Here is an 18,344-nt window from a genome sequence, read left to right as displayed (position 1 = left end):
TGGTGTATAAATCTTCGAATAAAACAAAACATCGGACCTTCGCACAATGTTAACGAAAGTAAAAATCAATACAATATTTTTTTCTGAATGACTTTGAAAAACAAGATGATTGGCATTAATTCTATAGCATGATCTTTGCAGTTATGCTAATTACCATTTGCATAATGGGTAAGACGATAAATCCAAATATAAATATTAAACAGATGTATATACTGAACAATTCAGTTGTAAACACGATGCATCGAATTATCGTCTGACGTAAGTCCTTGCTGTTCCTTATGCTGATAATTTTGTCCAGAATGAACCGCAATATGTACAGGAACACCTTAAATAGAACGAATTTTCAGTAGGATAGAAACATAGAAGAAGTTTTAAATTAGGTTCTCCTTTAATTACTTTATGCTTAAAACAAATTAAATAAAATTTTTTATTTTAAACTTGAAAATGCATAAAAAAAATAATTTTTATGACCTCAGCAACAGGTATGACGTTCAACATCACGTATAATAGAGCGAGGAGAGATCGACCAGTCGCTTGACCCATTATCCTGATCAGAGCCGAAAAAGAATATTCTGTTCGTGGAACGCCGCACGATTCTTGATAATTAACCAGGTACTCTCGGAAATTGTGCAAGTAGTTCGTTTTCGTGTCGATTATAGCAGAATCCTCGTAACAGCTTTCTATTTTATTGCACGGATTCGGCAACAAACTCGTTGAAATATCATTCCCTTCGAAAAGAAGACTATTTCATATTTAATACACCCATATCTCTAATAGTATAAAATAGTCCCTGGTAGGTACAAGTCGCTAATGAAACATAAATTGATTACTGTACTAATTTACACGAAGAAGACTCTTTGTCTACTCAATAGAATCCACAAATACTTCTAATTAACTTTAATTAAATAAAAATAAATTCAAATTTCCCGCCGGAATTTGTGTCGCCATCTAGCGGTTAAAAGGCCGAACTATTTTTCGGAGTATGGTCAGCGCCTCTATCGGGAAAACGCTCAAGTTTGCCCTTGATAGTTCCATTTTTCACCGCTAGATGGCGCTTTTCGTGGTAATTTACCGACATGTTGGTAACGTACCGACAGCTGTCGGTAAATTACCACGAAAAAGCGCCATCTAGCGGTGAAAAAAGGAACTATCGAGGACAAACTTGAGCGTTTTCCCGATAGAGGCGCTGACCATACTCCGAAAAATAGTTCGGCCTTTTAACCGCTAGATGGCGACACAAATTCCGGCGGGAAATTTGAATTTATTTTTATTTAATTAAAGTTAAAGCGAAAAAAACGGGAATCCACAAGAGAAACGGTGATAGTTTAAATGTTTTAAAGAAGGATAGTTTAAGAATAAACGACAAACAATTTTTTAAAATTCTTTTGGACAAAATGACAAGTGGATTTCTAGATACAACTCTGAGAAAATTAACAGGAATCAAACACAAGCATTTGTTTTAATTAATCTAAGATAATAGTCAAGTCAGCAAAAAAAATGAAAGCCAAGAAGCCACGTCTGTCTTGCTTGATAAATTTACCTATCAAAATTTACCTGAAGCGAAATCACCGTCTTTCCACTGATTCGATCGATCCAGATCCGAAACGCTGTAAGGAGTTTTCCATTTCCAATCGGGGATAACGGCCTCATGGATGATGTTATCCGACAAGGTATGATCGATCAACTCGTCGTATTTCCAATCGCCTGATATCTGGCTTAAAGCATTCCCATCCGTTTTAAATTTGAATTTCTCGTCCGAATGTGGATAAGCATTGCACGGCGATTGATCTTTCACATAGCTATTTTCCATATCACATTTACTACCATCTAGAAACTATTAAAGGATGCAAAATGTAGAGAGTTTTAATAAAAACTGTTTATAGATCAAAAATTTGACAGCAGGAAATTCAGAATTTATGTAAAGCAAAGTAATGTTAAAAAGAATGGAAATAATTATGGTGTGATCCAAACAAAATGTATAAAAGTGTGAAACAGGATTCAAAGTGTTTAAAGTCATGATTTCTCGTTTTACTTGTTGATTATGAAAAAAACATTTATTTTCCAGATGCCATTTCTCGTTATAATCAGACTTTGGTACAAAATCGAAACTGTTCTGACTTTGTAAATCACTCATATTCAAAGAACAGGACACACGGATCGCAGTTGGACCTCCGTCGGTACGCATAATCGCTAATTTTCAACTACGCACGATTTTAAACACCGATTACAATTTTATTGTCGTAAACGACGACGAAAATATCAGTTAATTTTTATGTCCATTCGTTCGAGAAGAACGTTCACATTCACAAAACGAATGAAATTATCCGCCGATACGTAACGTCACCTGACAACGAAGTATACATGTATAGTGCGATTCATTTAAATCGACTTTTCGATTTGCTATAAATTCTTTTGAGTCCTTATAGTGGGAACAAAATCAACTGACCCGCTCAAGGTCATTGGAGAGTCATCCCCACCACATATCGTTTTTCTTACCCCCACCATTTCATCTCTGATTGTTACGTGAATCTAACGTAAAGGTGTTGCGTCTGGTGCACTTTACAGTCAGAAAAGTCGCTTCGAGCGGTCAATTGAGCTTGATCCGATTATAGCTTGCTGCGAAAATAAATGGCGCACGGGTTATTCAATAGAACTTTATTGTCACGTGACTAACAATAGACAGCCGACAACGTGGAGCAGTTTCATTGAGAAAGCCGCCGATTACAAATGTTTATACAAATCCATTCTCGTGTATACATATAGATTATCAGACACTAATCGTATTCATCGAAGTAAAATATGATGTTAGAGAAAACCAAATAACAGAAGTCACATAGAAAAAAACAAAACGCGAGGAAAGAAACATCAGCGATCATGATTCTGCGTTCTCTCTACGTAATTACAAAATTGATCTTGTGTACAGCGCGCACGACGTTAAACAGGGGTATTCTCGGCTTGATTTTCATCATCGTACCAACTAGGATCCATTAAATCTACAAATAATATATATTTCTACAAATTCCGACTCATCATTTTCAGTACACTTTCACACTCATCACAGTCGCGCATCTCACTATTTATTCTTAAGCTGTGTGTACTGTGTTATGTTGGTTTTTTTTTGTCTTGCTTGCTTTCTTTCATTAAGGATAACATCGAGAGACGAGTCACAGCAACTTCGAAGCCGACGTTCTTCACTGTCCCGTAATCGTGAGCAGTAAAAGTACGAAATATCAGAGAAACATCACGGCAAGACTCGTCGAGGTGCGTTAGTCTGCTTTGGCGCTTAAACAATAGTAGTGCGAGGAAATTCAAAGCGTATACCGCGTGAAAATTTGTATTTCGTATTTTTTTCTTTTATCTTTTTTTTGTACAGCAATTCCTGTTGCCGCTTGTGCGGGGAAAACGCATTGGAGGACAACGATCGTTTTTTGCGAGGTATTCTCGGTATCAATTGGGCGAATTTATTTAATTATTTATGAACCATTGTACGAAAGCGGGATTTGGTTCGTAACGTTTGCATAAATTTTCGAATAAATACGTCCATTCAGCGGGGCAAAGAGAGAGATTCACCGATCCCGTGTTTCGGGGACTCGATGACACTCTGAAAGACTGGGGGAGATACCGAAACTTTTGCGCACATTTACAACATGCCGAAACCCTTTGAGTAGTTGATCGCCTTCAACAAACGATCTTGCAATTTTTCTATTGTACTATAGTCCGGCAACAGTAAGACGTTGAAACACGTGTGAGCTATCGGTAGTCTGAAAAATTAGAAAATATGTTAGCATCGACTTACAATTACGATAAGAAACCGCGATCTGTCATAGCTCGTACCTATCTGAGTCTGGACCGTGTCTGGCGATGACCATCTTTAGCCTCGACAAACCGCCAACCGGTACTCTGTCGCTTCCAGTGGTGAATTGGAGAAGCCTTCGTTGACTTTCTGTTGGCAACGAATGCGCGACTCGCCAGAAATTACGTATTGCCTCGCTGTCCACTGTGTAACCTCCTTCGTATTCTGTAGCAGCTTCTAGTTCTGCAAAATCGAAGATCTTGCTGCCGCAAACAAGCTGCAATAAAAATTCGTAGTTTAATTATAATTTTCATTTCGTGTTTATAGGTTATGTCTATAACCTAACCTATCTAACGTAATAGTTAATACATACTTGTTCGATTTCTTCAGGTCTAAAAAGTAACGCCAGCGGACTTTCGTCTGTAACCATTTGAAAACCACGCCTGAACGCCTTAAATTGCCTTTCTACTGATTTATTAAGTAAAAAGTCCGCATAAAGATCTACGAATTCCTTCTTGTTCTCTTGGGTCACAAATAATTCGTCACCGTTTTCTTTGAGATCATGGAAAGATATCCAGCCAAAGACATCCCTGCGATATACAAAAAGTTATTAATTTATTTGCTATTCAAATTATAATAACCTTCATCAGTTATAGACTTACTTATAAGCTACTTTGAAGGTTTGCATAAATGTTTCCGGCATGTCATCTCCGGTATACTCCAGCAATTCTTTCAACGTTCGATACAATGTAGGACTCCAATCTTCCAAATCAGCGAAAGTTCCTTTCCTACCGAGTAATTTTCGATAAACTACCATCGAGAAACGCACGTCAAGTATTACGTTGTTGTATATGGCTAAGCCAAGAACAACGCCTATAAGCGTGAAATGTGCGTTAACCTCCAATGATGTTGGATTGAACCATGTCATCTGGGTGTCTTCCTATTATAAACAAAAACACAGATAAGTGTACGGTAAACGTTCGCTTCGATTATTGAAACCCAAATTACCTGAGTTGTGAACATGCCGTAATCGGGATTAAAGATTTCCTCTACGATTAAATGAAAGAATTCTTTGGAGACTCCGCCCTCGTCTACTCCCTGCTCACCCTCAAATTCAACAACTAATTGCTTCTTAAGGTCAGATGGATTTTCCATCGCGATCATTTCTAATTCAACTAACGCATCGTCTATCAAACGATCTCTCCTAACCTATTTTGATAAAAACAAAGAAGTACTATTAATACAAATTTGACGAGAAAATTATAAGTTCGTACATACCTTCAATTTTAAATACGGATTAGTTGGTTGACCAACAATAGTTTGTAAAAAGCTCACTCGGCGTTCACTGTACATTCTGATACGATTATCGTAATACAACCCCAACGTCTTCGTAGCAGGCGTGAGAATGAAGGCGTAATTCATAAAACTAAATTTCATAGGTTCCTCACTCTTATAATACGCGAAATCCTTATCCATTTCTATGGCATCACTTAACGGTTCGTTATAAAAGTCGGTAAAAGGTATAAACGGTTTCCGTACGTCTAGTGCGGACAATCCAAGTTCTTTCGCTAATGGATCCTTTAAATAATTATAATTATTGTCCGCGTTAAGAATAACAATTAACCATTTTGTAATCTCTTTTACCATGTTTTTACCTGAGGAATCTGTGTCGCCCTTCCAGATTTATCGTTACTAGCAGATTCACCATCATCATCTATATTTAACTCAGGTTCATCTAATTCACCAGCTAACATACTCGCGTAATATAGAATTTTCATAACTTTCGTAGGAGCGGTAATAGTGTCTGCATCTTGAACGCAATAATCTCGCGTAAAAGATCCACCTATTACCTGTAAAAGTAAACATTTGTAGTCTGCTCTTAAACTTGTTTATAACCTTAAAATGTATACCTTGACGGTTATCAATTCTTGAAGAGCCTGTAAAATACTTAGAAGTCGAGATTTACAATGTTTAGCCCATACGCGAGCCAGTTTAGCTTGTGCCACGACAGGAAAACAGCTGAGTGCTTTACAAAGCATGTGAAGAGCGAGTTCCAGAAATTCGCTCTTTCCGAGCACAGGAATTTCAAACACAATGAGGAATACATTTAACATGCTGTCCACATTTTCCCATGCCATAAGGCGAAACACTCTCAAATCTAATTCGATATTATCCGCCAAAGTGACTAGTGCATTGACTAAAGCAGATTCAAATGCCTCCCCTAAACATAAAAAGAAAAGTGCGATCGATTAAACATGCATAGAAAAGAATGTAATCATTATTTTATTATTTTATTTCATCGAAAATTATATTACCTGGTAATGACCAAAGAGCGGCAAAGGCTCTTCGGACAGCTGGTAGATCAACGCTAGTATCATCATTATTAGGAACTGTGGGCGATTCTTCACTGCTATCTTCTTCTTTGTCTTCTCCTTGAATAGATCGAATTGCTTCTTTATCCATGTCGCCAGGCCTCAACAAACTATCTGATGCTCTGTTGAGAAGCGCGGTCAACAGAGAATCATTTTTAGCAGTTTTTTGAAAACTGAGACACAATGCCTTCCCAGACGAGAACACTTCTCCCAATGTACGAATTAACAGCGAGTACGATCCTTCCGATTTACATTTTTCTATTATATCCAAAAGTTTCCCTTCTGTGAGATATAGTACCCGTTTTCCTGTTAATAATAAATCAATTTTATTCTGTTGCAAGTATTTCTCCAAGTAATTTATCATTATAGATACTCGTAATAAAATCGTTCGTGTCTTGTCTAATACCAGATTACAATGCTTCTAAATTAAATTACAAATAAATAAAGAACAAGAATTTTGAATGAAATACATTTATTAACATGTACACAGCAGCTACACGAAAGTCAATAAATAACGTTAGTTCAATTTTGTATACAATGATTCCATAAAAAAAAAAACAAGGGAAATTATTCAATTATTTCTACTTATGATCCATATATCTTTCTCTTTCTATGTATCTGAGGTACAGATTGAGTATTATTAATTTTGCAACAGAACGAGAGCAGTTTTTTACGCGAACTCCTGTGTTAGAGGATACCTTTTTTTTACGATGAAATTTCCGTTTTATTTTGCTCCGTCTCGATGTTTTTTTTATGATTTTATTGTTATTATTATTTTGTTTATTCACGGGATTGTTATTATAATTTGGAATTCGAATATTATATCTGTCTAACATATTTAGAAAAACCTCCTCATCCGACACTATCGATTTACTTAAAACTGAAGCGCAATTACGATTTGTTTTCGAAAATGGGCATAATGTACTATGACTATCTATCCTTGATTTACTGGCAGGAAGCGATATAGTCGGCTTTTCATTCGACATTAATTTAGCGCAAGTTTCATTGTTACTTGTAAATCTATTCTTAAAAGAAATTTGCGTATTGTTGTATGTTAGAGCTTGAGGAATGGGATCCGATTCTTTGGTATTTTCGGAAATCTCCATTTTTACAGGAAACATTACCGAGTCATTGTTTACAGGGACAGGATTTACGCAGGGATTTGATGCAATACCTTCGTTCGAACATGTCGGATTTACACTTTTAACTGGTAAACTCTTAGCCATTGACGCCGGTCCTGGCTCTAAAGTTGTTCGGGCTACTTTACTTGGTTGAGTTCCATCGCAAAGTCTTGCTTCTTGCGAGAACAATTGAATAGCTTGAGCTGCAGCTTGATTTGGAGTTAGATTTGTTACCTATCCAACAAAGAAATTGCATTGGCACCAAATATTTTTCCCTTGAACAGTCTAAATAATATTTGTATGTACTTTGCCACTCGATGCACAATTTTGGTTGTCACAGTCAGGATTGCCACATCCATCAGTAAGTTGATAAAAATACCGTTCGATCAACTGTTTAGCAACTGCACGCTTCATGTCGCTGCAAGGGCTTTCTGCTCCTACCCTAGTAAAGTAATGACAGAACAAGACAGTTACTATATTTTCCATATGCAGAAAATATAAAACAACACCAAAGCTGATGTTGCATCGAAACAAACCATGTTAAAAATAACCTACACTTGTCGAGTCATAATAACACTGCGTTTTGCAAAAATAAAAGTAAATAATCTATCGTCTAGGAATAGGAGCGATCAAGCAAGCAGGGAAACATGATACAGGAATGAGAAAGTTATGGTCAATGTTTGGTTAATATTTTTATAGCATTTTAGAGCTAGAAATTATCGATGCATGTCCTTCCAAGTAAACAACAAACTCTTGTTAGATATTAGTCACATGTTGAATATGCACAGAATTGCGAGTCTCCAATGTCTTGGAAATGGATAATGGAAATGTTTCTGTTCACATTGAAACGAACACCAATCGATTGGAGAGTTAGCCAAAACAAGAGACGCAAAAGTAACAGAAACACTAATTGTGCATCCCAATATTCTCAATTCTTTAATTAGGAACACATGGTGGTGAGATGTAGCAGTGATTCGCGACGTTGCCAGCTCAAGCGAAGATGACAGTTCAGAAAGAGATCAGCTTCTCGAGGTCGATGAGTCGAGTCGTTGTACCAAAACAAAGCACGTTAAAAATAACCTGGGCTCGTAGATATTCGTAACGATATTGCGTTTCGCACAAAAAGCAAAATAAACCTTTCGTCTAGGAAAAAGAGCGAGATGCGAGCAGAGAAACGTGTTACAAGAACGAGAAAGTTCTAGACAACGAGCACTCCTGTGAGACGTCGATGTCACCTGGAAGCGTAATCTTCCCCAGGGTCCCCTTGACCCTTGGCGTTCATAGACCGTGAATCCTCGAAATTTTGCCTCCTCCGCCTCGATCGTAACAGGAAATCTCGCCACGTCCGCTTCTTCTAACAAATCGGTATATCGAAGTGCACTTATGCACTATCACTAAATTTGGTCAGCGGACCTCTTGTCGGCGGCTTCGCCACGATGCCTTCAACTACGTTTTCACTACGTATTACGCACTATCCTAGTATGTATACACTTCGAAATAGAATAGTAAAAGAAAGACGGAGCGAACAGACGGAAAGTAAGGCGAAGGGAGAGGGAAAGAGATAGACTGAGAACCGTAGTTCGGCTTTTGCTCGAGGTATATTTGTCCGTAACTCGAACCGAACGTATTGGTCGAGGTTAGGTGAACACTGTTCCGCGGTTGCACAAAGTATAATGTCCGTGGATCGCGTAGCTCGACGACCCCGTTGATACGCGAATTTTTCAAGTCAATGTCAAAATACCGAGGAAAGAGATAAAACGAATCGTTTTGCGGCCGCTTCTTGGCTGCTGTCTACTGTTCTGTACGGACAAGCCAGCTGCGATTATCGAGATTCTCGATCGATCGAACCGTGGCTGATGTTCTCTCGATCTCTCGATAACTCATTGCGACGTGACCTGGATCGCGCGCGAAAAACACGATTTTCGCGGACACGCTGCGATTTAAAAAGTGATTGATTCGTTTCTGCTTTTATTTGAATTATGTAAATCGTTTCATATTCGATCGTATTCGATGTTTAATCGCGATCCATGCTGAAGCGGGTAACATAAATCTCTTTGAATAAGAAATTATAATATGTTGAAAGAATTCTTTTGCTTCTCAATTAATGAAGTCAATTGTTTCGTCTTATACTTTTCTTCTTATATTGTAATCTATAATTACACTTTGAAACCTATTAAAAAAGTATTGATTTTATTGATTTCATGTTTTTCAAGACACAATTTCCTATAAAGTCTCCTTCCACGTTTAATAAAAAAAACTAAAATAATCATTTCTTTCATATATTCCTCTTCACAATTTTTAATTACATTTTCAAACGTATCCAAAAGTGTTAAAGTAAAAGTGTAAAGTAAAACTGTCTAATATCGCTACTCACATTATTCTTTTTACAATTACGTTCCCAGTTTGTTTTACACGCGATAAAGTCGTTGATTGTACGAACATAATAAAACTGATCGTACACCGACACCACTGGGGAAGTTTCTAAAAGGTAATATCGATTCCGTGCTAAATTCAGCATAGGCTATTGCAGGGTGTCGAGTATAATTTCTTCGCTGATTTCGCGACAATAAGAAAACTGAGGCCAAGCAGGGTGCGCGGGGGATGTGGTTGGTAGCAAGTCATTCGATAATTTCTATCGATACGGGGGCGAATATAAAAGGGAAATTGAGCTTTCGGGGCGAAACGAAGGACTGACGTGAACAGGAAACCATTAGTTCACGGGAAAAAAAATAGGGTGAAATTATCGGTGCCAAGCTGTGCCATTTGCCGACTAGACGCGCGAATAAAGCCGCTCCCTCGGTCACACCTTCGTACATATGCACGCTGCGTTTTATTTAAATTCATTCCTGCCACTTTCTCGTTAATTGCAATGCCAAATCCGTAGTCCAGTGGAAACTTCTCCGAATCGCACGGTTTGGAGTTCATTTTCAGCAAAGTTACGATAACACACCCCTTAAAATTTAATTTCCGAGATATTTTAACGGAAATATTAACTTCGGAATATAAAAAGTGGGCACGCTTGTTGATTTTAACGAGTAAACGATAGTCGTTCTCGACTCTTGAGGTTTCCGTCCCCTACAAATTTCACAAAGATTTTCTAAAATAATTTTTAACGAAGTAAAGATTAGATAACATTATGTTTTCTCGGTAGAGAAGTATGTTTTGCACTCCCCTATGTGAAAATTTTCTTCAAACTGTTAACGTTTACTTAAAATTTATAGAAGATCCAAACTTTAGAAATTGTATAGGTACTTTTTTCTATCAAAGTAAATGCAAGACAGAACGTTTCAATGTTTATAATATAAATTTTGTTGATTCGTTTCGTTGATATTTTAATTGATTCGTGCTACGTCGCCATATTAGCGCCAGTGAAGTGCATTCAAATCCTAAAACTTCGCTACCCCTTTGAATATTTCACAGGGTGATCAAATAAATAACTTATCCTACTTACTTCCACCTGTTTTCATTTCCCACTGAAAAGCCGTCATTGAAAATTCATTGCTCGCATATTTCCTCGAATAATCCCATCTTCGTGAGTCGATGTACATGCACAAACTCGCTCGAAAGAATTATCTACACAACGAAGGACAAGCACAAGCCAGTCGACTAGTTATCAAGTTCTTAAGTTGACAATGTAATTTAAAGTTTCCGAGATCGCTCTTGGGTAGAGATAGCTCGGGCCATTTAGTTGGATGATCGAGAGTCGCTGATTAGACAGAAATCGGTGCTCCAGCAAGCAGGTGTCATCAGTAATTTGGTGCCAAGCCAACAACTCGAGATTTTTCGATGATACACACCTATACACGTGTTCGATCCGAAATATGCCAGACGTTCGCAACGCACCTGTGATAGATTCCAAGAAAACTTCCTTCTCTTATCCCTTTCTGCTTCAATAATTCAAATAGAAGGACATAAGTAACATGCGCAAATAACATTTATTGATCACCAAGATGAACCACTCAATATACAGTAAATCCCTCTCACCACACTCATCTCATTCACCTCACTCACCTCACTCACCTCACTCACCTCACTCTCACTTTCACCTCACTCACCTCACTCACCTCACTCACATCACTCACATCACTCACATCACTCACCTCACTCTCACCTCACTCTCACCTCACTCACCTCACTCACCTCACTCACCTCACTCACCTCACTCTCACTCTCACCTCCGTCACCTTAGTCAACTCACTCGAACCTCACTCGAACCTCACCCGAACCTCACTCGAACCTCACCCTCACCTCACTGTCACCTCACTCACCTCACTCACCTCACTCACCTCACTCACATCACTCACCTCACTCACCTCACTCACTAAATATTCGTAAACTCAGCACTTTAATCTTTAAATATCAAGATCAAATATCAATTACAAGATTAAAGAACAAAATATCTCAAAAACAATCAACGCAGCAAGGACTACAAAAGCGAGTCTGATATTCGAATTTCTCTTGCCAGCATCCGAATCGTTAAGCTTCAGAAAGTACTTGCTCGCGACCATCCGAGAAGTTGAATACGATAATGCACAACGAAACGAACGCGCTCGACCGAGATCGCGAAAGGAAATCGTTAAAGCCCGTCCGCGAAGCTTCCTTTCAATTCCTCGAAGATGCAATAGGGATAGGGGTGGAAACGAGCCCTCATATTGTATCTAATCCGACGAGTCTTAGGCCACGAAAGTGTTCCGGGGCCTTTGAAGTCCTGATAGCTCCGCGAGACAATTGTTATCGTTATCGCTGGCCGAGGCAACTCGGACAGACCGGCATAAACAGACCGCTTTTCTCTTTTTTTTTTTTCTGGGTTAGAGAAGTCGGAACTTGCGGTGGAAGTCGAGAACGATAGAGATCGGGAAGCAGAAAGGTACACGGATTTACAGGGACCAGGGGTCGCTTGATAGGGGATGAAGCTTCCGCTTGGATGCTGCCGAGTTTCGACGAAGGCCAACTTCGCTATTCGTTTGCCACCCCTGCACTCTTCCGTCGTCCTCTTTCTCCCACCCACGTACTTCTTTGACTCCTCGCCACCCCCACCGACTCGCACCATTCTTTTCTACCCTATTTTTATTCTCATCTTTTATTTGCCCACCTTTTTTTACTTGATGCTTCGCGCTTTTCTCATCATTCTCGACCATCGCTATCCATTCTGTCTCCCCTCTTTCTACTACTCTGAGCAACGCTTCTGTAAACTGCTTTCCCTTTTAATTTTAACTCACCCTTAAGTTTCCTCGGATGAACGAGTGTGGTTTGGTATTTATCTTTTTTCACTCATTCGAGGTTGAAATGCACCCCATTAATTAAAAAGAAAAGAAAATTCTCTTATTCTCCAAGAAATCTTCATTTGCGAAGGCAATCGAGGATTGCACAGTCTTCATAAAGTCGAGTCATGCATTTATTGACAAATGTTCCTCGATAATAGTAGAATTTCGAGAATAGTCGGCGAAATGAACTGTACTCTTCCATTCTTGCGTGGTTTCATTACATTTTCTCTCATTCCTCTCTTTCTCGATAGCCGTTCTCCCCTATTCTTGATTTTCCCTTCTTTCGCAGCACATATTGCGCGCTATTGTTTCCCAGAGCCTCTAATTCCGACGGTAATGATCTCGTAGTCGATGTTCGACCAGTCGTATCGGTGTTCCACGTTACGCGCCGGTGCTCGTATCGACTTTGCTTTCTATTAAACTTCAACCTCCGGAACTGGGAATCGCAATGACGAAGCACAATAATTCACATCGTCTTTGGTCCACTCTTAAATTAATTCGGTACTCGCTAAACTGCGAGTTTATTGCTTGGCGCGAGCTGTATGGTGGCCAACGAAGCGTTGTTCGAATAAGTTTTCATTCAGATAAATTTCCATTCGAATAAATTTGTATTCTGATACGATCCGATTCGAGTGTGTGGCACGTGTTATATAACGGGCGACAGCGCGTTACGCGAATAAATTCCCATTCGAATAAACTTTTCATTCGATCTATATTTTATTTTTATTATCCAGGGTATCTTTTATTATCACAGACGCTGTTTTTGAAAGTCTTTTCTGTAAACTGACCCATACAATGGCTTAACAGTAAAACAGAGCTTGAGTAGACAATTATTAAAAGACTACCTCAAAAGTTACTACCTCATTATTCCATCTATTTCCCTGAAAAAAAATCTTGAAAAAAATGTACAGCGTGATTCTCTGGCTAGTTTTCCGACAAAGTTTGACTCTGTTGATTGAAATAACTCCCGGGGTTGCAAGTTTCCTATGAACGCTCCCGCTTTTTGTGATCTGTTATTGTTGTTGAAATTCAAGGGCGAAAATATAGGTTCTCGCGCAGCTGTTTCCAACGAGGGGGAAAACGTTTATTCTGCAGAGCTGCATTTGTTGGCTCGAAAAGACAATTACAAGGGCGACTAAACACTCCCTTTCGACGTGTTCGAGAGTCTCGTCGTTGGATTTCTCCGGTATTGATCTGTCGTTTTCCGCTCGATCTCTTAATCTGTTCAGTCCCGCTTTTTTCCGCCGTTTCGCGGACGTACGGTATTTTTCTTTTCGAAAAGTTTTTGCTTATATTTCGCTCTTGCTCTGGTTTTAGCGGCGGGCTTAAGATGGGATCGAATGTTTATCAGCAGAGAAAGTCTCGAGACTCTTGGTCTGATGCGACGTCTTGATTGGTCTTGGAAGTTTGGTTCAAATTTGAAATCTTGATTGATCTCGAAAGTCTTGATCGGTTTTCAATGGTTTTTATCGAGCGCCAAGTCCTGGTTGAGTCTCGAAACTTTCGACGTGCCCTCAATATTTTACATAAATAAATGCATTTGGAGATTCGACGAGCTTTTCATTATGCGTTAAATGCACTCCAGTAGCTATTTACATTCATAAATTGTGCTTGAATGAGTAATTAACTGCATCGATAATATCAAAATTGATCGGTTTCTTATATATAATTTATCATCTATTCATTATTTCTTGAATTGTTTTTTTGAAAATTGATGAAGTTAATTATTTGTTAATAAAGAATTTATAAATTCGTCGATTGATTAAAATTGAAATACTTATTGGAACGAGTCAATGTGTCAGAAAGCTTTTTGAATCACTAAGTGTATTTATTTTTTTATGTCATGTCACGCCTAAATGTTTAGAACTCGTTGAAAGTTTCCAAACCCATCAAGACTTCAAGATCGATGAAGACTTTCAAGTGCAATCGAGACTTTCAAGATCTACCAAGATTTTCAAGATGTTCGAAGCGATTTGAATCTTCACAGCCTTGAAAGTTTCGAATCTCATTCCGGACACTGATCAGTAGACTTTATTTTATTTTGTCTATACTGTCACCAATGCAACCTGAACCAATTGATTTTGGATTTCAAGTTTATCGTGCCATTTAAGTAAAAAATTGCAATGAAGATTGTAATTGACCCGTCCTCATGATCAATTCCTTCTTTGAAAAGAGAAGATGAATACCATTTTACGTTTTCGTGGCCTTAGTCTTCTGCAAACCTATTCTGTGATCATTTTCGCGAGCGTTATATGCGTCTCTCGGAAGTTCGGAGAAACTGTTTTTCCTTGTTTCTTGTTTCTGTAAATTCGATGGGAGATGAGGAAACCTTCTTCGAGAACTCGCGCCAAGAAGCACAAACAGATCGAGCTATTGCATTAATTCCTTCTGTTTGTTCACCGCAGAGTCTAAAGAAGCGTGAAAGGAAATACGAAGATGTAAACGATCACCTTGGAAATCTATTCCGGGGGGAAAACATTTTCCGAGAAAAACGCGAGCATCGATTTTAAGAAACCATTTTCGCTCAGAAATGAGTAATTAATATGTATGACTCATGAACATGATACTGTATTCAATTTCTACGATAATTTAATTAGCAACAAATTTATTCATTACAGAATTCTCGAAATTAAGAAAAATAATACAAGTGCTTTTAAATTACAAAGGGTACGATAATAAAACAGTCGTGATCAAACAATTTAGATTGAGCTTTTAAGTAAATACTTCTTTGCAATTTTCATAATATTTGAGGCAAATTAGATTGGTGATTGTTAAAGAGAAAAAAAAATCAACATTGCATTTAGATGAGAGTACGAAGGGGTTAATTTCCTTTGTCAGGAGGTCTGTCTACAACGTTTTGCTTTCCTCTTTCGCAAAAAAGGGTCGTTCTAACCGCGACGCTCCCGATGTCCTCGACTGGTCACCGAGATAATTAACGCGTTGTATTCAGTAATTAAACGTGGCTTCGTGATTCGTGACACTGACTTTCCAGGAAAGTGGGAGGTAATCGGGTTATCCAGCCGTGAAAGGTGAGTACGTTATACTTCGGACACGAACGTCGTCCACGATGGCCAGTTTTAAGAACTTAATTACGAAAAGTAAATTCATGAAAATTATGAAAAGGATATTTACGAATTTGTACAGTTTTATCATCATTTAACACCCAAAACTGACCGAGAATATCTAATAATCCTCGAAGTTAACTTATTATCTGCTTTATGACTGTTTTCCTACAAGACCAGGAACTCTTAACATTTGCAGGTATAGGAGTATTTGTACATGACTATCGTCGACGAAATTCATCAACAGGCTAATCGATGGGAGCTCTAGTACCAGAACACGAGCCGCGACAACCTCTTTTCCGCTTTGACAGAGATCGTAAGGGGAGAAAGAGCGATCCTCTCGGTGCCTCGAGAGAGCCAGATTCGACCTTCTCCAATCTGTTCCCCTTTCTACGCCCGCGAGTCATAGTCGCGATCGATTTACTCGGTGGACCGAGCTTCGTTATCGAATCTTCGTCGCAGGTGAGCTCGTCTGAGCGGACAACTTTAAGGGGAGCTCGAAGCAAGAACGAGCGAAGGTCGAGACGTTGGGATTGAGGGCAACGGCAGGGTAAAAAGCGTGACACGATGGAAACTCTTTCGCAGACGACATTTTGTATCTTCTCGCGCGGAGACTTATTGCTCAACTTTTTTTTTTCGCGGCTCTTTGAAGATTTTCCACGCATCTAAGGACACGAATTAGTCATTCGTCTTTCCTGACGGTGGAAACGGTCGGGGAAATTTTGTATTAGTAAACTGGGGATAATGGCGTTTTTATAAGGGTGTAGTTTTACTATTCAACTTTGTATTTAATTTATGCAAAAGTGGTCAATTTTGTGGTAGCTAAGGCACCTGAATGATGTATAATTTAATTAATTTTAATTTAACTTAATTTAGATTGAATGGGTATCTGCAAGAAGAGCTAGTGTTACGAATTTGTGAAGTTTGGATTTTTTCTTCCGCAACTTTCGCTTAATTCAACATTGCAAAACCTTTACCATTTTTGTACAATTCCAATGCACACCTTCGTTTCACCTCGAGGATCTTCGATTGTCGGATAGCATTAATTGAAATCCTTCAGCCGGTTTCGCGACACCTTCGTTCTCACAGAGATTCATCACGGGAACTTTTCACTCGGTTCGAGCGAGACTTTTCAATTGTTAAATTGAAAGTTACGTCGGTGAATTTAATTGTGTTAATTAATATTCAGGCGCGGTTCGTCTCGGCTGGAAATTGAATTTTTATCGAAGCTCTTCCCCGCGTTATGTGGGACGTCGGCCTAGAAAGTCTGCATCTCGTCGGATCGAAGGTCTGGGGGCTTCAGTTTATTTCGTTTCGAGGGGGTAGGTCCCAGCGGTGTGTGACAAAGTGCATATCTCGATTCGGGTTATGCACTCTCGAGGATCGCATCGAATTAGGATTATGCCCTGGTCAAAGAGTGACGCTCGAGGAGGTCCAATTCCGTGGATTTTATCCTTATGAAATTCGTACGGCTTGACACCGTCGCAAAAACAAACTTAACACGTTCACTGGCAGACTAATAATCATGAAAATTTCTACGAGGAATATTTTTTTTAAATATATAACTAGAAATTACAGGGTCTAACTAATTCTTTACGAATTATTGAAATTTGGGTTCTTTTGTTGGAAAAGGATTTTTTATACGATGATTGATAATTACCTAGTACTTTTAGTTTAATAATCACAGTGATATCCATTGGCGATGTAATACATAAGGTTGTTTATTTACCTATTTCTACAGTAAAGATTCATCTAAATGTAAATCAAGCCACGTCGGATTATAGATTAATATTTAAAAAAGATGAATACATAATCAAAGCACGGATATTCGATAGTATAAATACAGAATTTGAAGGAAATGTGAAACTATTAAATTATTGTAGTAATCAAGTATTGAACCAATTTTTAAACTGGATTAAATTCAAAATAATATCTGAGCCAGTGAACAATGATAAGAATATTTAACTACAGTCGCAAGATTGTAATTCTAATAATAATGTAGAAATATCACGTACCAGAATCCACCTAAAAAATCCTTTCATACGCAATTATATTCTCCCAAACCTGAATATAAAAACTTGAATTAATTTCTTCTCCATTCTGGAATGAAGTACCTACATTTTAATTACTTCTACCATCCTCTACATAACGTTTGCAGACTTCTAAAGCCATACCCATCTCAGCTAAAGATTCCCATGAAATCCCAGAATATTGTTGGAAAATGTTTGGAAACGCTTGACAATTTCACATTTAACTTTGAAATAGAAGTTGGCCGTAACTGGGTCTGAAACCAAATGGGAGCGACGTACTGCTATATTACCAAGATTATGACGTCAGGCTCTTCCGTCATGAACTCTCGGTAGGCGGGCAGTAAATTCTTGCCGTGGCACGCACGATAACAGTGGTACCCTGAAAAATCCTGTCTGATGTATGGCCCCGCGAATTTCGTCCTAACCCCACGACGAGCTATAGTTGATTTCGCCCACGGAAAAGCAACGGGAACGAAGCCTTTCATATGTAAAGACCTGGAAATATTGGCTTTCCGATCGTGATCTGAAAATTGACGACGACTATTGGTTTCCGATCACGGAATAATGGAGTTTCCAAACGAACTTACAGCCTTGACATATTGATTAAATATTTAACACCCGATTCGACGGGGAAACCGAACCCCCCAGGTACGTTTCACGCGCGACTGTTAGACGCAATACTGAAAAATCTAAGGAGCTGTC

The 18,344-nt window shown here is 38.6% G+C and overlaps 2 protein-coding genes across 3 annotated transcripts; both read right to left on the bottom strand.

Moving 5' to 3' along the window:
* Nucleotides 1-28: 28 nt before the first annotated feature.
* On the bottom strand, nt 29-2,494 carry LOC128885499 (uncharacterized). The gene is made up of 4 exons (XM_054139578.1): nt 2,033-2,494; nt 1,555-1,834; nt 472-728; nt 29-325 (listed from the first exon to the last, which is right to left on the bottom strand). The coding sequence occupies exons 1-4, from the start codon at nt 2,183-2,185 to the stop codon at nt 122-124; spliced, it is 894 nt and encodes a 297-aa protein (XP_053995553.1). The 5' UTR covers nt 2,186-2,494; the 3' UTR covers nt 29-121.
* A 146-nt stretch (nt 2,495-2,640) lies between these two features.
* LOC128885494 (ubiquitin-protein ligase E3A) lies at nt 2,641-9,103 on the bottom strand. 2 transcript variants are annotated; one of them, XM_054139568.1, is made up of 12 exons: nt 8,522-9,103; nt 7,593-7,728; nt 7,340-7,520; nt 6,109-6,471; nt 5,704-6,014; nt 5,449-5,643; nt 5,072-5,371; nt 4,802-5,002; nt 4,456-4,733; nt 4,167-4,383; nt 3,835-4,070; nt 2,641-3,761 (listed from the first exon to the last, which is right to left on the bottom strand). In XM_054139568.1, exons 1-12 carry the CDS (start codon nt 8,566-8,568, stop codon nt 3,641-3,643), a joined length of 2,586 nt encoding a protein of 861 aa, XP_053995543.1. In that variant the 5' UTR covers nt 8,569-9,103; the 3' UTR covers nt 2,641-3,640. The 2 variants fall into 2 exon arrangements, with proteins under 2 accessions (XP_053995543.1, XP_053995544.1); XM_054139569.1 differs by having other exon boundaries at nt 7,593-7,723.
* Between the last annotated feature and the right edge of the window lie 9,241 nt (nt 9,104-18,344).

Source organism: Hylaeus anthracinus, unplaced genomic scaffold (genome assembly GCF_026225885.1).
Source record: "Hylaeus anthracinus isolate JK02 unplaced genomic scaffold, UHH_iyHylAnth1.0_haploid 11981, whole genome shotgun sequence".
Classification (NCBI taxonomy): Eukaryota; Metazoa; Arthropoda; class Insecta; order Hymenoptera; family Colletidae; genus Hylaeus; species Hylaeus anthracinus.
This window is presented reverse-complemented; position numbering and strand designations above follow the sequence as displayed.